We start from the raw sequence: 21,134 nt of genomic DNA, 5'->3' as shown, positions 1-21,134 counted from the left end.
AAATACCCTCGAGATGCGACTACGGAAGCTTGAAACTATCACCGACACGCGACATTTGTCGGCGCAGCGCAGCCCGGCGATAACGGAACTTCTGGACCATCCGCGCCGTTCTCCATGGTAACGCCAAGAAGTTGTTGTTTTTTTCGTGAATCAAACAGTAACGCACACGCAGTATTTTATTACGTCTTTTATTCCCGGAATGTTATTTCTTACTATAGGTATTTTGAGTAATAGCGATTATTTGTACTAATGACTCTTGACGTCATCGGGCTCATTCCAAGATGTCCCACTGGTGGCGCGTTTGTGTGCTACACTTAGGCGCCCTAATGCTAACGTTCCCACAAAGGAACCAAGGAACGCTGCCATCGGGGCGCCCCAGCTACACTTACTTTAATTTCTCTATTAGTAGAGCACTGCTGTTGATCACACTGACATTTTAGACGCAACCAATCAATGACCTTTCACTCTGACATAAAATGTTAGTTGGCTTTAGTGTTCCTTTAAACAAAACTTTCACGGTAAATTCTAAAGAACAAACTGTCCTCCTCCTCTTTGAGGTTAGGCCAGAGGCCCAACACATTTACGGCTTCTTGTTTTCATGACGACGAGACATGTGGTTTGTCAGCTGGTATTTTTGTGAAAAAGATATATTGCAGAGGACGCACGAGTAGGGACGCTCTCCTGTGTGAGTGCGGGTGTGCATCACGAGGCTGTTCTTTCGTGAAAATGATGCATTGCAGTGGACACAGTTGAAGGGACGCTCTCCTGTGTGACTGCGGATGTGCACCACGAGGCCGGTTTTTCGCGAGAAGGACGCATTGCAGTGGACACAGAAGAAGCGACGCTCCCGTGTGTGAGTGATCATGTGCTGAACGAGGTAGCGTTTCATCACAAATGACGCATTGCAATGGACACAGGAAAAGGGACGCTCTCCAGCGTGCGTGCGCATGTGTCTCACGAGGTTCTTTTTCTGCACAAAAGTTGCGTTGCAGTGCACACAGGAGAAGGGACGTTCTCCTGTGTGAATGCGCCTGTGCGCCACGAGGTCGGCTTCCATCACAAACGATGCAGGGCAGTGGACACAGGAAAAGGGACGCTCTCCTGTGTGCGCGCGCATGTGTCTCACGAGGTGGTATTTCTGTAAAAAGGACGCATTGCAGTGGACACAGCAAAAGGGACGCTCTCCTGTGTGCGTGCGCATGTGTCTCACGAGGTGGTATTTCTGCAAAAAGGAGGCATTGCAGTGGGTACAGGGAAAGGGACGCTCTGCTGTGTGAGCGCGTATGTGGAAATTTAAATAGTCTTTCCGCGCAAAGGCTGCATTGCAATGGACACAGGAAAAGGGACGCTCTCCTGTGTGAGTCCGCATGTGGTCACTGAGAGAGTCTTTCCGCGAAAAGCATGAATTGCAGTGGACACAGGAAAAGGGACGCTCTCCTGTGTGCGTGCGCATGTGAATATTGAGGGAATCTTTCCGCGAAAAAGATGCGTTGCAGTGGACACAGGAAAAGGGACGCTCTCCTGTGTGAGTGCGCATGTGAGCCACCAGCTTGGAGCCCTGAGTGTATTCAGCTGGACACATGCGGCACTGGAAGGGGCGCTCGCCCATGTGTTTCCTAAGGTGTCTCGTCATATGTGCATTATTTCGTGTCACATAGGTGCACTGCTGGCAGGAATGCAGTCGACCGCGTACAGGCGCCAATGAAGAAGACGGCTCCATGGACGCAAAAGCCAAGGCACCTGCAAAGCCAACGAGAGCACACAAAGGCGATGAAATTATATGTCATGTACTATGTGGAACTAGACTGCTGCAGCGGGCAATACACAACGGTTGCTCCACATGTAAGTGAAGTAGAAGATTACCTTTTCTCACGCAAAGCAATGCTAGTGTAATGGCAACAGTGCACCAACCCAGCACATTTCACCAAAACTCCCATCTTGCAGAACATGAGTGCTATGTTTTATACATGCGAAAACAGGTGCCAAAAATAGAACCTGATTTAGATGTCATTCCGATTTTATATTTAAAGAGTCAAATGTTTCTGGATACGCGCCAATAAACCCATTAAACTACTTACTACACTTTTGTTCGCATAGAAGTGTCCACAAAACACTCCACAGCAACACGACCATTTGAGTTTCCAAAACATGATGCATGTGATATAAAATATGACTGAAAGAAGCTTTTATGAATGAAACTGAAAAATATGAATGAAGGATAAAAAAATTAATTACGGTTACAATGGCATCACGGCTTATGGTGGGGAGAACCGCAAGGACATTAATGTGCATTACACATGGCACTGTTTCTTTACATTACTGCCACAGTTTACACATTTCCTGCTAATGTCTCTATAGTGCTTCAATGAAAGCATAATGATAACAGGGAATGTAATGTCATTTAATCACCAGATAATGCTTTAGTCACAATCACTTACGGATCATTATTTACATCTTGCAATGTCAAATCAAAGTGGGACTACCGAAAATTGCGTCAACTGCAAAACTGTTTCTTTCAGCACAGGCAAATATGTAAAAACAAAAGTACATAATACATGGTCTGAACGAATGCTTTTTAGGACAACCAGAATTACTTTACGCTGATGATTGAAATTTATATGTTGGAATGAATTGCATTATTTTCTTCCCAATTTTATCAAACTAACAGTGCAAAAAGTGAATAGGCAGTACCGTAAGCCTAAAATAGCCATTCCGAAATAGCACTCTAGATATGGTCCCATCACCATCACAATAACAAGTTCATAATGGATTAGGCTGCAACATAGGTGTAAAATGGTAAATAATTTTCAGGAAGAGGCCGTTGCAATGACCTTCTCGCAATATTCAAAGCTTGCCGTTTTAGCTTGCTAATTAGAAGGAATGGAATCATGTGCAAAAGCGCACAGACCACTGATAAAGCGAGCACAAATAACACGACGCACCCACACATGTTTTTACCATTGGATCCAATCAGGCTTACATGTTAGATATTCTTAATCAATTACATTGCTAGTGTTGTATTTCAGTGACTACTTTTTGAGTAATTTCACGCAACTAGTTATCTGTTTCAAAAGACAAGCGCTATGCATAGATATGGCAATACAAACATGAACGCTTTAACATGGCAGGAAATATAGATTTGAACAGCTGTGGTATTCTGATGCAGCGGCATATAGGTTACGAATGTCCAGAGAAGGAGGAATAAACGTTTATTGCACGAAACGGTATCGCGGTGCTAGTCCTGCGTCTACCCTAGGTGGGAGGTCTCCTCATTCCAGGAACCCTCTGGCCTTCGCTGCCTCCTTGGTCCTGGCGGCGAGACATCGTTGTTGGTCCAGGTCCTCTGAGGCGAGCGTGGGCTCCCACGTTTCGATAATGTCCTCGTTTTTTGATCGGCCTTACAGGCATTCGACGAAGGCGTTGTGTCTGTCTGTATATTGACGGGCACACGAGGATCATGTGGGCCAAGGTGTCGTATGCCGCAAATTGGGCAGATATAGTCGTGTAACGTTGGGTACAGTCTGTGCATTAGTATACCGTGGGTAGAAGTGTTGCTCTGAAGTCTTTTCAGTATGGCGCTGTCCTCTTTGTTGAGCTTTGAATGTGGTAGTGGGTACTCTCTGCATTCTAGCCTTTGATGCTGAAGTATTGCAGAGTATGTGATGGCTACGGACTCAGCCTCTGCGGACGCAGTCCCGGCGTCTGGAAAGTGGGAGCGGATAGCCCGGAAGGCGCGATCGCAGGCTTCGGCGTGTGCCGCCTAGTTCCCCCCAAGCCCCTCGTACCCAGGAACCCATGTCACACAGATGTATGGCATCGGAGTACTTCGGCGCTTCAATATCTTGAGTGCTTGGGCACACACACGACGTTTGGTGTAGTTTCGCACGGCTGTTTGCGAATCTGTGAGGACGACAGCTGCATCCAAGCACGTGGTGGTTGCTAGTGCGATTGCCGCCTCTTCTGCAGTTTCTAGGTTTTGGGCGCGAAATGTGGCACATGCAACCTCTACGCCCCGAGAATCTACGACGCAGAAAGCGTAAGCGTTTGTATCGCGATATTTGGCTGCGTCTGTATATCTGGCGTCCGGATAATAGCTGTGATTTCGCCGTAGAACGTTCACTCGGGCCTGTCTTCTTTGCTTATGATGCGTGGGGCGCACGTTGCGTGGGATTCGTGCAATGCAGAAAGATTCCCGCACGTTTAGCGGAACTCGTTCTTTTCGGTCCGTGTCTTTGTCGGCTACAAATATTTCGCGGTAGTTCAGCCGTTGAAGCACTGATCTTCAAGTAGGCGATAGCTTTAGCCGCTCTAGTTGAGTAGCCTTGCGCGCTTCACCTAGTTCCTGCCAGGTGTTGTGTACGCCCATCTTGAGAAGTTTCGCAGTGGAAGCCGTGAATGGGAGCCCCAAAGTGATTTTGGTGGCCTTACGTATTAGGATGTTGGCCTTCTCCACCTCTGCATTCTTCAGCGCGAGATAGGGAGTGCCATAGGTTATTCGACTGCTCAGGAGAGCTTGCATCACACGTATTGTGACTTGTTCTTTAAAGCCGCTTCTACGGTTCACCATTCTCCCGACGAGATGCGTTAGCTGCTATAGCGTGCGCTATAGTCGAGCGAGTGTGGACGCTCCGGACTCATATCTCTGTGGATGAGGAGCCCCAGCACTCGGTAAAGTTTCCACTTTTGGGATGGGCTTTCCGTTGAGGGTGATGCTGGGATCTGGTTCGTTGTAGGCGGCTGGCCGTCCTCTCGTTCTGGACTTCAGGATGAGGTGTTCCCGACTTTTCGGGAGCGCATCCGAGGCCGCATTTTTGCAAGGACCTCTCGATGGTATCTATCGCTTCTTGGCGGCGCATTTCTTGCGTTCCGGTATTTGAGGCCCTTGTCCATAACACGATATCGCCTGCATAAAAAGCATGTCGTAGGTCTGGTATAGCGTCGAGGAGGTTGGGTAGTTTAATCAAGGCAACGTTGACGAGCAACGGCGAAATGACCGAAACCTGCGGAGTACCTCTGCCGGTAGTCGGTAGTAGGAAAGTTTCGCTGCGGAGGTTGTATATTTCCACTGTGGCCGTGCGGTGCGTGAGAAAATTCTTCACGTAGTTGTATATCCGCGACCCCCAGTCCAGGTGTTCGAGATTGCAGAGAATAGCGTCGTGACCGACGTTGTCAAAAGCTCGATCCCTTTATATCGATGGCTACAATTTAAGCTTTGCTTTTGGTGCTCAGATAATCGATAAGGTCTTCCTTGAGCAGAAGGACGATGTCTTGCGTTGATAGGAGTTGCCTGAATCCGAACATGGTGTTCGGAAAATATCCCTTGTCTTCGAAGTACGGAGCTAGCCGGTTGTGTACCACGAGCTCGAATAGTTTCTCTACGCACGAGGTAAGGGAAATTGGGCGCAGGTTCTCGATGCTGAAGGGCCTCTTGGGTTTGGGGATCATGGTGATCTCCAAGTGTTTTCAGATAGCCGGTATTTCTCCGCTTTCCCAGCATTCGTTGAAATACTGGAGTAGGGCTTCGAATGTCCAGAGAGCCAAACCAATGGTTCAGTACTTGTTTCCTCATTTTAGCACACCACATGTAGGTAGACTACAGTATAATCTCGATTATGCGAATCTCGCGGGGTCACAAAAATATTCCCATGAGCGGAAATTCGTATCACACGAAAATGTGTGAAAGCGGTATGCTTAGTCATACTATCTAGTATGACAAGGTATTGCAACTAGTATGCTTAGCATGTCCGGTTTCATTTGTGGAAATAATACTCGTTAAATCAGCATTTTGGCTATATTCGTTGTTTGGGTCAGAAGTTTTGTGTGAAACATATATTTCAGATTTAGAATATTTTTATTTTCGGTTCCTGCAACAAAGACACATTGATTAAAATTTATGAGTGCGGAGTAACGGCAAAGGTAACGTCTGTTACTTTTCTCTGTAACGGTAACGCGTAACATTTTTTTGAAGGTAACGTACGGCGGTAACGCATTCCTTTTTTTATAGTGTAACGAGTAACATATTTAGTTACCTTTTTTGAGTAACGCCTGCAACACTGTGTACAGGTGACGGCTGGTGCATCGTGCTACGGAAATTGACCCAGAGGAATGACCGGTCGACATGGACACCAGATGGGTCTTTGGCTATGAACCGAGTCCTCAGCACTGACAAGACTTGCCCAACGCATCAGTGTTCTAAGTGTAGAGCAGCCAGGCTATACGGGCAGCTAGGACAGTCTATTTAGCAGTGATTGTTTGTTGCTGCTTGAGTTTGTTGGCTTGCAGTTATTGATAACTTTTGTACATTTGTATATTTGAGAGTGCCGTGTTTTTTCGTTTCATAAATGTGTTGTGCTATACCCCGAGTCTTGACCGAGTCTATGGCTAGGGACCACCCGAATCCCGTACAATGCTCGGACCGCACGCAAGGCAAGCAAGCTCAAAGCCCGACTTAACATGGTCCTCAAAACCCATGGAGAACCTGTCACTTGGAGCTTCTCGAGGATCTTCTAGGCAGTGAACAACTTTCTGCTGCCATCACATGCGAAAAGAAAGATATCTCATGCCGCAGCTCATCAAAAAGGCGAGAATGCATGATTACGCACTAGAATAAATATCGCATGCAACTACAAGAAAACAGCCATATCACAGATCTTGACGGCTTAAAGGGCCCCTCACCAGGTTTGACAATTTTGAGCTAACGAGCGCAATGCATACATTGGGCGTTCACGATCATTAAGGGTCCTTCCTGACGTTGCTACGGCCCTGAAAAACAACAAATGAAAATGTATACTGCAGCTTTCTTTTGTCGCATGCTAATATTCCATGCTTTCTGGTGATACGAATTTCGGATGATACGAATATTTTGTGTAGTCCCGTGAGATTCGTATCACCGAGGTTTCACTGTATATGGACACTCTCGGCGGATTTTTGCCGTTGCCGTCATGTCCCGTACATATATGTATATATACATAAAAGCCACAAATAAAAATATTTCAGAAGAAAAAATCACAGCATATCCACGGAGTGAATGATGATGAGTGGGCGAAGCTGCGGAGGTTCATCGGTAAACCGTGAATCTTCCGTGAATTCTGCCCAGTACATCATCACCGACGTGATATCGGGCGCGTTTATACTAAAGGTTCGATGAGAGTTATGACGACTTGCAGCTCACTTTAATTTTACATGCACGCTGTGAATTTTCATTGTTTAGAAAACCATTGCTTTAGAAAACATCTGGCGTCTTTCGTTAAGCATCTGGCGTCTTTTCGTTTTGCTTTAGAAACATCTGGCGTCTTTTCGTTTTGCTTTTAGAAAACATCTGGCGTCTTTCGTTGGTTTATTTCATCAATCAACGGCGTTTTGAACAAAATTTTTATTGTTTATTCACGCACAGGAGAAATCTCACCAGGCACTACCGTGGAGGTAAACGATGGCTGCTAATGGGAATGAGATACAGAAGAAGTCGGCTTTTAGCTAACACTTACACTTTTTCCTACTGGAACATGCCAATGGCTGCTAATGGGGAATGAGAGACAGAAGAATTCGGCTTTTAGTTAACGCGCACGCTGCGAATTTTTTATTGTTCAACAACGCACAGGAGAAATCTCCCGCCAGCACCACCTTGGAGGTCAAGATGTGGTACTAGCGTTAAGACTGGTTACGCACTACGACGGGGACGAACGGGTGCCGCTTTAAGGAGCTTCGCCCCTAAAAATTTCCGAAGCGCGCGACTAAGGATTCGAACCTGGGACTCCTCGCTCCGCAGCGCGCTGCCTTGGACAATTACGCCACGCGTCAGCCTTTCTCCAGGCTACTAACGGCAGAATACAAATGCACGCGGCGTTGGGTCAAATGCACATTAAAATTATACGAGGCGCGGGCCACGCTGCATCGTTGCCCGCGCTGCGTTTGCATCGTACCGCTGGCGACCCACGCTAGTTTTCCACTTTAGGGTTGTAGCGCCGTGCCACTTCTGGCCAGTCGGCCAGAGAAAAAGAAGAGAGTCTCGTGGCTCGTGGTGGCGCCAGCTAGTGGGAACGCTTTGGCTCTTGTAGGCTTACACACAAGACAACCACGAAGAACAGAAACGTACAACACAAGCGCTGACTAACAATTGCTTTATTCTTTCATACGCCATTGCATACATAAGCCCAAGGCAACCTTACCGCACATGCGCACGCAACAATAGATCTAAACCAAAACGTGTAACGAGGATGGTAGTGTGTTAGATACGCGAAGACCTGAAATCATATGCAGATGGGTGCAGGGACAAAGAAGTCCGAAGGACAAATCAGTGCGTTTGTGCTGTAATTTTAGCTTCAGGAATATGTACAAACTAGACCCAAATGAAGCTTTATTTTGGTGACCAGAATCGACGCCAGCAGGGAACGCGAGCCGTGGCTTCACGTGCCGCTGCCAAGCGCAGTCTCCGATTTTGTTCGGCGCCCAAAGGAGGGCACTACAGGACAGCGCGAGCACGAGAATCTGAGAGTGGCTTGCGTTCTGCGCATGCGCCCTGGCGGCTCGCAAATTTCTTGCGTCCCCAATTCCAAAGCTCTCTAGTGTTTCGGCGGAGTTGGCATGTGCGCCTCCGACTTGTACTTTTTGACATACGTGGTCGACCGTGCTCGCGCTTATCTCTTGAGGGGGACTTTTGTAAGTCTTGTGCTTTCACCGCAAAGTTTGCGTTGAAGCTATAAACCGGACGAAGGTCACATTGCGTTAGTGTTTGTCGCCACTGCGCATGCGTCATACGCTATCCTCTTTGGTACCCACGTTAAGTGACGAAAATTGCGTACACAGCGAACGCTAACTTTGCGTAACCTATTATAACAGCGCCTATTATAATGCCAAACGCGCGTACGGGAAGCAGAGCGATCTCGTAGTCATACTGCACGCTTTTGTTAGGCGGCAACAAAAAATCACGCCATATCCACGAAGTGAATGATGATTGGCTCGGAGATAATCGGGTAAACCGTGAATGCTCCGTACAATTCATCTGCTGTCATATAAAGACGCCACACGTTGTTATAGTAGCGATTGTGGTCAGATTGTTGTCGAACGACAAGCCGTCGCAGACCTTGCAGCAATGGCCGAACGTGTGGCCGAGGAAATCGCACTTGAAGCGTGCATCGACGCCACCAACTTCAGGCAGCGACCGCTTTCGGCGCTTGGCCGCTGCATCCCGCGCCCGTACCTCTTCGAGGTTCTCTTGGCTTCGCCTCCGCCCTGCTTCGGCTTCGCGGGCTTCTATCTCGGGGTCCGCACGATGCTTACGTCTCTCTTCGGCCTCGCAAGCTCTCACAGCAGGGTCTTGGCAGCGAGCCCTCGCTGCTGCTGCCTTGCGAGCCCACTCCACCGCCTTCTCTTCTTCGTTCATGTTATTAGAATCGAAGCGCACTGCCGGAGTGGAGCGAGGGCCGCATGCTACAGTTGGCTATGCTATATGTGGTTTTGCCTGCGTTAATATCATCATCCAGGCGCTCGAAGAACAAGAGGAAGAAGACTTCTCTTTCTAGCGCGCTGCGCCTGTAGCGGCCGCCTCTGGAACTAAGGTTACGCTTACGACGCGGGACTTAGCCTCAGCTTAAGAACCTGGCGAGCCAGCTCCTAAAACGTGCCTTCGTCCGCTGGACCGCTAGGGCATGGCGGAGACGCGGAATGCGCATCGCTTACAGGAAGTACGGCGCGCGGCACGAGGATCTTGGGTCCTTTCGCAGGAATAAACAGCAGCGTGGGTACGCGCACCTCTAACCTCATCAACCGTATTGTCCTTGAACCTCGGTTCATCTTAGAACGAAGTCTTCGGATTTTACAGGCACACCGGCGTAAAGTCCCTCAAGAACAACTAGTGCGCGCCATGCTATTCGAGCAGTCTAAACCATAAGAACACATTGTGCAACGTACCCGAATAAATTGAAGCACACAGCGACTACCGTACGATCTCATGGATGCAAGCCCACATAAAACATTACCGTCGCAGCTATCTCTTCGCAGCACCCAATCCCTTGGACAGCTGTTTAAGGAGGGGCTTAACCCCTCCTTAAAGATGGAAAAGTGGCTGGCGCCTTCTTAGCTTCCCCTCACTTTAAGCCCTGACCCCCGTGGCCTAGAAACCTCAGATGTTGGTGTCTGGAGCCCCTGCAACAATCGGGCGGAACTCAAGCACCTCATCTAGGGGTGCCCGCTGAACTCGGACCCTACACAATAGGCCACTGCCTCAATAACCTTGAATGGCAACCGCTTTCTTTCCAGGACCTTATACTACATGGGCGCAGCATCGCCGCGGTCGCGAACGAACTATGGCGGTTACGGCTCAAGTACTTGAACAACACCGAGTCTAGCCACTGGCACCAGTCATCTCAGGCGTGAGAGCCAGAGCAGCAGCTCGCAAGACGCACATGTATTATATCTGCCCATTTTACTGCGCTTCCCCCCATTTTTTTTTCTTCAAGGCAGCCTTCTATGGGCAAGAACGCGAACAAACCAGTGTTAACAACAAGAACCCCTTTCGCTAGCATCTTGTAGGGTGACGTCAAATAGGACCCTAAGGAAGTGAGCTGCTAGTCCAACTTTGTATACCATTGCGATTTGTGGCTACAGCATTCATTCTTTCGCTCTTGCGGCAAAAATACATTTTGTTTAACAGCGGCGCTGTTTAACCTTTCCGTTCCACCGTTTGGCGTTAGCAGAAAACTAAGCTAAGCCTACCGTTGCAACGCAATAGCTCGGCTGGCGAGCGCTCTCTTCGTCCTCTTCTTCATCTTTGGTGTGACTATAAAAACAGTTTGTTCTTGGCGACGTACATTCGAGAAATGAGGTTAGCTATAGTACATTTTTCTGTATCGTCTAGTACTATGGCGGATAATATGGTCTGTCCATTGAGGTTGACATTGAGCACATCCATTGAGGTTGACACAATGGATGTGCAATGTAGGCGTTTCTTCAAAGCGTGTGCCTTCTGAACACAGCAAAAGAGAAGCACAGAACAGATAAATGGAAGAGAAAGGAGAAAAAGAGACAGAGAAAGAAATACACGGGAACAAAGAGAGAGAAGACCTTGCTAATTAACACTACGCGAACTAAGACTCGGCTTAGAAGACCTTGCTAATAAACTAGGTCGGACCAGTGCCTCCACTATTTTTCAGTGCCTGGGCGAACACTCTCCTCGGGCCGTCGAGCGCACGGTCCGCAGGCAGACTGTCAGGCCGTGCTGCCGGTTCGATACTTGCAATCGAGTTTGATAGTATTCGCGTTTTATTTTCTATTTCAGGCTATTGCAACCACCCCAATGCCTTAGTATGTCGTACTGTTGTGTTCCACTCTGCAAATGGAACTGAATCAAATCACGATTGTGTTTTTTCATTTCCCTTTACTGATAAAGAAAAAAAATCTCACAGGGTCTCTTATGCATTCATCTAAGACGACTGAAAGGCGAAAGCCATCTTCTTTTAAAGACGATAGTCTTTTTTGGGATACTTAAACGGATAGATTTTGGTCTGTCCTTCTGTCTTTCTGTTTGCCGGCACGTCACTCGATTCAGCCACTCGGCCAAAGTGGAACCACTTGCCCAAGGGCCAGCCATCTTGAACGGCTGACTAGGTTCATACTTGTGTACATTGTCGATCAAAAAGCAAACATTAGGCATATCTGAGGCGCAACATCACTAGGTAAGTATTAGGTGGTGTGTTCCTTTAATAGAAAATGCATACATACGTAAGTCTAAAGAGCCTATAGTTTCTTAAGGTGCGCTGAAAATGCGACTGCGCTGAAACTTGCCTTCCTCCGCGCCCTCTGCACGAGCTCATTGTTGTGTTTCGGTTTCGGTTCTGTATTGCACTGTACGAATGCCATGGGGCACCGCTCTGGCATTCCTGTTTTACCCAGGCGACGTGTAAATAAAAGAGTGTGTGGAGAGTACTCGTTGAGTGCGGACGTTTCTTCTGCTTCAGCGCTTCGAGCCAAAACCACGTGTTCGGGCTGGCTGGCGTCCCCGCCGGTCGCGTTGGTCACCGCCGGTCTTCGCCTGCTGCTGCGCCGGGACTACCAGCCCGCAACACAGCACTCATGTTTCGTAAAGTATTGCCACATGGTGTCCATATCTCACGCAGCGCCTCTTCTATCGTCTTTAGACGACATTTGCAGCGAAGCACGCAGATACGGGGCCAATTTTTTCTTCTAGTCAATGTATTGAACATTTCCCTGCCTCCCTCCGAGATATTTCTGCGCCTATAACGCGGTTTTCTTATACCTCTGTCACACGGGCAGCTTTAACGGCGGTTATGCTTAACCGTGGTTACAGGATTAACTGCAGTTAACGCGAAAGCGGGTTTGCCATTGCTACGCGAACTCAGTTGAGCAAGCCGACGAAACCACGTGCTGCTAGTATGGTCAGCAAGAAGTTTGGGCACACCCTCGGCAAGTTTCGTGGTACGATACACCTCCGCTAACCCCCACAACAGTGTATTGAATCGTTCCACTTTCGACTACATATTCAGTGTTTGCAGCTCTGTGAGGTGGCTAGACACAAACAATGCAAAAACACTTCCCCTCAAGAAACCTGTAGCGATAATACTGTACCTAAGAACAGGGAAAAATCTAGGGACTTTAACTGTACCCTCTCGCAAACGCGCCGTGGCCGGAATAATCTTTGTTGTTGGCCTTTCCACGGCGAGCCTCGTTTTGCCAAGCAACACTCGTTTTCAACTAGATTGCTTGGCTATTGTTCGCCAGCTAGAGACGCGTTCAGTGAAAACCCTCCGCAAAGCTGCCGAATAACGTGCGCCGGTTCACGGCTGGTGCACTCACAGCTCCGCCATCTTGTCAGCTTCTCGGTTTGTGAGGGTAAACCGTGCTTGCCTATCTCGGTTTGCGATAACTACGGTTTTTGGTGGTCCTGGCTCTACCTCCGGCGAGAGCGGTCGCCTCGGCTGCGCGCTCTTAGGAGTACGGCTCCCGCACTCGTCCGCTGCGCCGCCGATGCGGCACGCGCGCTTCGGCGCATGTGACGGTCTTGTGCCCTACCAGTGGAGTGGATTGCTCGCCGATGGACGCCTCTCGTGCTCTCGTTCTTCACACTGCCGGTCGGTAAGCTTACCCTCTTCTTGCCGAGTGTTTACGCTGCCGATCGGCGTGTGTCGCGACGCGGGGACGCGGTCCTTCGAGCGTACCACACGCGAGTGTTTGGTGACTGAGTGCGTGCAGTGCATCTGCATTTTCCCGTTTTCCCCCGACAGCCCCTGTTTTTTTTTTTCACTCTGTTTTTTTTATTATCCCCGCTGTCAGGGAACCACCACAGCCGCGCAGCACCGCGCCGTGTGTACCGTGCCCGTAACATTACCGCGAACACTCGCACTTGCGCGATACTCGGGCGTTTGTTTTTGAAGTGCCACACGGTTTTTTTACACTGTTTTTTATTATTCCGTGGCATTTCTGTTCGCCTGAGCTTCGCGAGAACTTGTCTAGTGCAGTGACTGAACCTTGAGCAGCAGAGTGCCATGAGTGTTATGCGCGACTCCGTCAGCCCGGCCGCCGAACCGCAGTTTTCGGCGCCGTCCAAGCGCGCCCCACGCGCCGGGCATCGCCGTTCGCACAGCCTGACAACAAACAGCCTCGTGCGGCACACCCTGCATGTCAACCCAGAACAGCAGGCATACGTCTGGGCTCATAGACAAGTGGGAAGCCAAGAATCCCCCCAAGCCCTTCGAACTTCCCGCGGGGTTCGCAGTTCGCTTCAGCGCTCTATCCAACGCTGCTGCTTAACCACTGCTACCTCAGCGAGACGACACTGAAGCTCCCGAAAGAGCCGGCCCCTCGGAGGAGCACCGAAGCGTCGCACTGCCCCCCACCAACAGGGGAGAGCAGATGAATTCAACTGCTTCCCGCAAGCGCAGCCGCGCGGAGGTCAGCAGCGACGACGAGGAGGACGGACATCGCAAGCAGTCGGCCACCTCTCCTGCCGACCTCGCGTCTTCCGACGAGGAGAGCGACCCCCCACAGTGCACCGAGGAGGCAGGGACAGAGGCCACAATACCTGCGAACCTCGACGAAGCTGCCGCTGCTGTAGCGACCTCCTCGGCGGCCCAGACGACTTCGGCGAGTCCCCCAACCGCCCTCCCCTCGTCAGGAGACACGCCGGTGGCCGACACCGCTGCCCAGGACAGCGGTAGCCCTCCTCCTGCCCCTGCCGCAGCTGAGAGGCTGACAGCCCCTGTTGACCCACTCCCTGCTGAAGCAGAGGACATGGACGCAACAGACGAGGCTACAGCCGACACCTGCATGCAGAACATCACGCGGAAGACCACACCAGCGATGGCAGCGGCTTTCCTGAGGTCCCCAACAACAAGGAGAACCGCCAGCAACCCGCAAGAGGAAGAAGAAGAGCAGGAAGACAGCCCGGAAACAGCACACCCCTGCTGCACCCCTGGGCGCGCCTGCTGTCTCTCCCTCCGCGGGACCACGCGCCCCTCCTGCTGAACCTGCCACCACTGGGAGACCACCAGCCCTGACTCCCGCAGTTACCAGCCCCCTGAGAGCCAGCCAGACGAGGTGAGCTTCCAGGAGGTGAAGTCAAAGGCTGCACTGCGGCGCGCCAGGAGAATCACTACCGCTGCCCTGCCGGTGGACCCTGCTGTCGTGGGGACAGTGCTTTTCCGGCCCGCTGCTCCTGGTCGCTCATTTCGTGGCACTCCGCGCCTGAGTCTTGCGCAGGCACTCCCATCGCACCCGGGTGTTGCTGACATCCGGGTGAATCACCACCGCAACATTGTGGCGGTGGACGCGACCTGTCAGGAGTGCCTCACTCTGCTCCTGGCCCTCACGAAGCTGCGGGACATACCGGTCACTGCCAGGGAGCCCGCGGACTGCCACACCAGCATGGGGTTCATTCACGGCGTGGATGGAGAACCTGCAGAGGACACCCTGCTTCCTGGCCTACAGTCTGCTGTTCCCGTGTTGGCAGCCACCAGGGAGGGCCGTACGGTCACGCTGTGTTTTGGGGGCCTAGTTCCGCCGGAACGGGTGGCGCTCTTCCGGGTACGCTTCCCTGTGCGGCCAGCCAGACCCCGACCACTGCAGTGCAAGCAGTGTGGCCGGTATGGCCACATACGGGAGGCGTGCCGCTGGCCGGGCAGCTGCATCCATTGCGGCCGGACCCACACAGCTGACGCGGACTGCCAGCGGCCTCGGTGCGTCAACAGTGGCGGCCCCCACTCGGCTGACACCCCACACTGTCCCAGGTGGCAGGAACAACGCCAGGTGGCCACCATCATGGCGTCCTCCACCACTGCCCTCTCTAGGCGAGTGGCTGCAGCGGCAGTGCGGGAGGAGACCAGGGAGGCTCGCACATATGCGAGTGCTGTGAAGGGGCACACCCTTCCCGCTAGGCCTGTCCCTGCCCCCCGCAACAGCCGCAAACCACCCCCTGTGCACCTGACTGCTGCTGCCACCTTGGAGGCCCCGCCTGCTGATGCTGCTCCCACGGCCCAGCCTGCTGTTGCTGCTGCTCTCGCAACACCCCCTGCTGTGGCCACTGCTCCTGAGGCCCAGGCTGCTGTGGACCACGTCACCCAGATCGTCACTAGCCTGCTGCTCACCCTGCAGGGTGCGGAAGACGAGCTTCCAGGTGGCAGCAGCCTTGCAGCAGCCCACGAGCCACCATGGCTAGTCCTCCTGCCAGGGCCCACCTCCACCGCTGCCCGAGCATTCTACAGTGAAATGTAAACTCGCTGCAGGGGCGGAGAGACGGTTTCTTCCTGCATCTCCAGCGGGAGGGCTTCGACGTGCTGGCTTTGCAGGTCTACGCCCAGGCTGAGGAGGTGCGCCTGCCGGGGTACGTGGGCTACAGCAGCAGGACCAGGTGCACCCTGGATACCTGCCACGCTGCCCCCTGCCTGGATGACTGCCACCCGCAGGGAACAGCCCGGTGCGCCGTCTACGTGAAGCGTGAGCTCCTACAGGCTGAAGTTCCAGTGGCCGACCTGGTCGGTGGTCCCTTCGAGTGCTGTGCCGTCCGTGTACGCCTCGAAGGGGGAGACACCACCGTGACCAGCGTGTACATCCGGCCAAACCAGCCTTGGGACCCCAGGTGCCTTCGGCAGCTGGCGCACAGGCTGGGGAAGGAGTTCGTGCTTTGCGGGGACGTCAACGCGCACCACCCGGCATGGGGCAGCCACCGAACCAGCCCAAGGGGCAGGGCACTCAGGGACACCTTGCAGCAGCTGGGCCTGCAGAATCTGAACACAGGGGTCAAGACTTTCCTACGTGGTGGGGGCCGGGCAGCCCAGTCGGCCATCGACATCAGCGCCGCCACGGAGGGATGCCGCTACTCGTGGGCGCCGGCTCCGGACACCTGGGGTTCGGACCACCTGCCCCTCCTGCTGTCCCCCTTCCGATCCCTGGCCCCCAGGGATCGGGAGTACCAGGTGGTGGACTGGCGAGCCTACCGCCGGTAACCCTACCGGCGGCTATTCAAGGAGGACACGAGTGTCAGGGACCTTATGCAGTTGGTGGTCGACAGCGCCAGGGCAGCAACTGTCGTCACCAAGGTCTCACAGGGGCAGCGCGCTCCGGACATCAGGCACCTGGCACTGGGGGCGGCGCGGCGGCGTGCAGAACGGCAGGCCTTGAGCCACGGCCGGTCTAGAGGCGCGCTCTCGCTCCTTCCCTTACGGCCTGAGCAGCCGCCGGGAGTACAATGGAACTTTTTCTATACAGTCACGACGGCGCGCTCCGCGTGAGGGCGTCGCGAGCCAACCGCCCAAAGCGCGTTTCGCCGCATGCGCTTCGTGTTGTAAACCAGCTCTGCCCGGCCAATTTCTCGTGCTAATTACTTCTTTCGGTTGTAGCAAGCGGTGAAGGAAGTACAGGTGCGTGTGGGGACAGTCTGCCTTTCTCGGCACTCGGAAATAAAAGACGCACACGCAGCGCTACTAGCAACAACAATATTTTTTAAGACCCGACCACCTTATATTCGATGGAGGCGAAAATGCCTGAGGACGACAGCCGATTGCTGTGGCTGGAAAATGAATTTTCAGGCTACATTAAGCGCATCCAGGATTCTTCTGTCGCCGCTGGCGTTGGAAACTTTACAGACGAGACGTACACTGCCCTGCTTTTCACCACAAAGTCCACAGTGGAGACAGTCCGATTTCTTCTGAGAAAAGGAGTAAACTATGTGCTCACGAAGAAATTTTACAGTGATCCTATAGAGGCATTGTTTGGAAAATTGAGGGCAATGTGCGGGGGGCAATGACGCGCTAGACGCAAGAGCCGTCACAGCTGCTTTGACCCACATTGTCAAGGAAAAGGCGCTACCTTCAAAAGACATGGGCATTCGCAACGAAAACATTGAAGAAGCGGCGGTGTCTATTCCGGAAGATGTTATTGAGGAACTTGAAGCTCAGCGAGAACCTCCTCGCAAACCACCGAACTCTGTTGCCTATTGAGGCTTGGTGTATGTAGGTGGTTACATTGCCAAACTCATCACTGATGTCGGTTGCGAAACATGCGCCATGCTAGTGACGACAAACAAAACGAGCAGTCCTTTGTATCATTTTCTCCGTCAGCAAGAAGCCTATGATCTACACTACCCAAAGCCGGAGTTACTATCAATGCTGGACACAATTGTGACGTTATTCGAGAAAGCAGTCAAATATCTTCCTCGAACGAAAATCCTCGAGACTCTGCAATTCATTGTTGAGCCATACCTTGAAGATTTGCCACTTCTGGACTGTCCGGAAAGTGTGGACAAGAGTCACGCGAGAGTGCTGGCTCATATTATTTCTGAGAAGTTTCTCCGGATTCTTCTTATTAACTACACAAAAAAGTTAACAGATCAGAATGACAGGCCTTCCGGTTTTATTCACAAGCCCTCGCGGAAGCATATCAGGCTATGACAGACTTGACTCCTTTAAACTGTGATCGTCACTACAGTGTTTTACCAGCAGTGATTTTTTTTCAGTTCTCCATGCGCATATTGTTGTAGTACCAAGGAAAACATTGTTTCCCATTGAAAAGATTCTCTGAAAGTTTTTTATGTTTCCTCTTCGTCTGCAGCGTGGCCGTCCCCATTATGCAGTGACTCTCACTTTTTTGAAATATTTGTTTCAATATTAAAGCACGAATTAAGATGCCTCCAACAAAAAATGTGCAATTTTGTTATTTTCAAGTACAGCGACGTCCGGCACATACATTTGAAATAAACATTTCCTAAACCATGATTCAACCGTTTCCTCAACCAAATGCGATGTTCATGCATCCTCTTACTTATTCTCGAAGTTACAGAAACCTAAAAAAAAAAAAAAAAACAAGGCTGTGTTATAACCGCGTCGATGCTTTGCCGAGCAACAGAAGCGGGCTTATGAGCGGCCTGCGCCACCACTTCTGTAAAGCGGAATTTACCAGAGTCATCATATATACTTGCTACCATGTTTCTATCGCATTGGTACCATGAATACCATATAGAGTAACTTCAGAAAGCGCCACGGTAAGTCGGAAGCCGAGCACTCCCTGCGCGCGCTAGCCTCCGCAACGGCCGGGAGTGAGTTAGGGAGCAGTTGGCTCGGAGCGCCCCCACGAAATTGCGGCCATAGGTAGCAACAGCCCCCCGTGCGCAGGCCGTAAAGGAAGGAGCGAGCGCGCGCCTCCAGACCGGCCGTGCTTGAGCAAGGGCCTACCGGAACTCTGGACCTGTTTCCGGAGGGTCGACGCCGTTTGCAGTCGACACGCTCGCAGGCGCAGGAACCAGGGCTGGGTGAGCGTCTGCGTCACCATCCACAGCTCAAAGGATTGAGCCCGTGGCTGGCGCCTGCTAAGTGCCTGCTGATGGTGCCCATGGCTTACAACCAGGTGCTGTCCGTGGCTGTTCTCCTTGCCATTCCTGCCTCCGAGATGGCCGAACGCCTGGCCGACCAGTTCGCCAGCAGAGAGGTCGCCCAGCTAGCCACAACACCTCCTCCATTCACTCTCCCGTGTCCAGCCTCCTGCCATCATCCCGGATGGGTGGTTGCACAGGTCCAGGAACTGTGCAACGTGCCCATCCGGATGCACGAGATCGTGGCAGCCCTCGATGGATGCAAGCGACGCAGCGCCCCAGGAGCAGACGGCATCACCTTCCAGATGCTCCGCAACCTGGAGGAAGGAGGGCGTCAACGTCTCCTGGGGCTCTACAACGACGTCTGGAATACCGGGAAGCTCCCGGATTCCTGGCGAACTGCGGTGGTGGCACCCATCCTGAAGCCCAGGAAGAAGGCCACGGCGCTCTCCTCATACAGGCCAGTATCGCTCACCTCAGCAGCGTGCAAGGTGCTGGAGAGGGTGGCACTGGAGTGAATGCAGTGGATCGCCGACCAACTGGATTTCTTCCCGGAGAAACAGACGGGCTTCAGGAGACACCGGTGCACTGCCGACTCCATTGCATACGTCGTCGCCTCCCTGGAGGAAGCCAAGAGCTGCGGGGACGTGGCTATGCTGCTGCTGCTGCACGTGGAGAGCGCCTTCGACGGCCTTCGGAGAGCGCCTTCGACGGCACCCCGTCGAGGCGGCCATGGACCGGCTTGGCATCAGCGGGTGCCTCCGAGGCTTCGTGTCCGCCTTCCTGTCCTGCAGGAGGGACTGCACAGAGCCGTGAGGACCATCCTGGGGCTCCCCGGGTGCTCCCCTGTTGCAGCAACGCTTGCGGAGGCGGGAGAGTGGCCCCTGACGCTACGCATGCTCCAGCGTGCGTTGGGGCACATCGACCGCCACCACCGTGCCGCGGACGGTGCGGTGCAGCCCTGCAGGAACGCCTGCGCAGCATGCCGGGATCCAGGATTGGAGGCCTCCTCCCATTGTACCACCAGATGGTACCGGATCCACCAGCTCCTGTTGCCTCTCCACCGCCACGCCACCGGCCCGCTGAGGTGCACCTCCACTTGGATGGGGTAACGAGGCGACGGACTCCTGCAGCAGCACTACAGCAGGCAGCCTCCTGCAAGCCCCAGGAGCAACTAGAGGGCCGGCTGCAGGTTTTCACGGATGGATCCGTGATACCAGATGGGACTGCAGCGGCGGCTTGCGTCGTCCCTGCACGAACCAGCAGCAGGCAGTGTAAGCACCCCTTCCTGGCGAGCTCAACGGCTGCAGAGCTGGCCGGACTTCACTTGGCAGCCGACCTACTGGCAGAGGAAATCCCATCGGAGCCTGTCGCAGTCCTGTGTGACAGCAAGGCGGCTCTACAGATCCTGGCCAACCACCGAGGCACTGGGCTGACCGGAAGCCTCCTGGCGGCCAAGTACCGGGCCCTTGCTGCATCTGGTGCGTCTGTCTCCTTCCACTGGCTGCCCTCCCATGTGGGCACAGCTGGTAACGAGGAGGCGGACACGCTTGCCGAGGCAGCACACCAGCCAGGCACCCCCATCACCCGGGCCGTCGCGGCCAGAGATTACACGCAGGCCCGTCTCAAGAATCTCCTGGTCACCGTCCACGCAGACTCAAGGGTGGCCAATGGACGAGGGCCAAAGCTGCTACCATAGACGAGCCTCTCCAGGAGAGACCGGTCTGCCCTGCTGCGCCTGCGGACTGGCTGTGTGTGCACCGCTGCCCGCCGCCATGCGAAGGGACGCTGCGCTTCCCCAGCCTGCAGCCGCTGCGGTGATCCTGAGACCCTCGAAGACCTCCTCTGTGCCCGCCCTGGCTTGGCACAGGAACGCTCGAGGGTCACTACGGCCTACCGGAGACAGGGCCTGCCTGCCTCCATGCTTGAACACCTGCTCTTCCCGTCCCGTCCCCACCTGCCAGCCCTACGGAGCCTGGTGGAGTTCCTGGACGAGACGGGAATAGCCGCCTACAGGTGAGCTGGGACCTTGCCACTTCTGCCCTTGCTGCCGTCCTGCCTGCCATGGCGAACGAGGCACAACGACATCCTACACACTATTACACTCTTTCATTTCCCCTTACCCCTCCCCCAAGACGCTGAGCCGTGCTCCCGACAGGGCTGCAGAAATAAGCGTCTCTTCCTTCACACAACCACAAACAACAACTACGGTTAGGAGACTAACTGCGGTTACATCTGCCGTGTAGCTACCACTAACCGCGGCTAAGCGTAACCGTAGTTAGCTTAACCACGGTTAAGGCTGTCCGTGTGACAGGGGTATTAC

The 21,134-nt window shown here is 52.8% G+C and overlaps 1 protein-coding gene and 1 long non-coding RNA gene across 5 annotated transcripts in view; one reads left to right on the top strand and one right to left on the bottom strand.

Moving 5' to 3' along the window:
* LOC119390659 (gastrula zinc finger protein XlCGF57.1-like) overlaps window positions 1-21,134 on the bottom strand; it is a 447,432-nt gene that overhangs the window by 215,562 nt on the left and 210,736 nt on the right. For 2 of the 3 annotated variants that reach the window (XM_049415133.1, XM_049415132.1), the window contains exon 4: window positions 532-1,740. The exons of the other annotated variant lie outside the window; for it this stretch is intronic. In XM_049415133.1, coding sequence (XP_049271090.1) covers window positions 581-1,740 — 1,160 coding nt within the window. In that variant the 3' untranslated portion in view covers window positions 532-580. Of the gene's footprint in view, window positions 1-531; window positions 1,741-21,134 lie in introns of those variants that run through there. 3 annotated transcript variants of the gene reach the window in all.
* Window positions 1-21,134, top strand: part of LOC125758200 (uncharacterized) — a 270,696-nt gene that overhangs the window by 213,175 nt on the left and 36,387 nt on the right. The gene's annotated exons all lie outside the window — the stretch shown is intronic.

Source organism: Rhipicephalus sanguineus, chromosome 4 (genome assembly GCF_013339695.2).
Source record: "Rhipicephalus sanguineus isolate Rsan-2018 chromosome 4, BIME_Rsan_1.4, whole genome shotgun sequence".
NCBI classification, from domain to species: Eukaryota; Metazoa; Arthropoda; class Arachnida; order Ixodida; family Ixodidae; genus Rhipicephalus; species Rhipicephalus sanguineus.
Note: the sequence above shows the minus strand (reverse complement) of the source record. Positions and strands in the feature narration are given on the sequence as shown.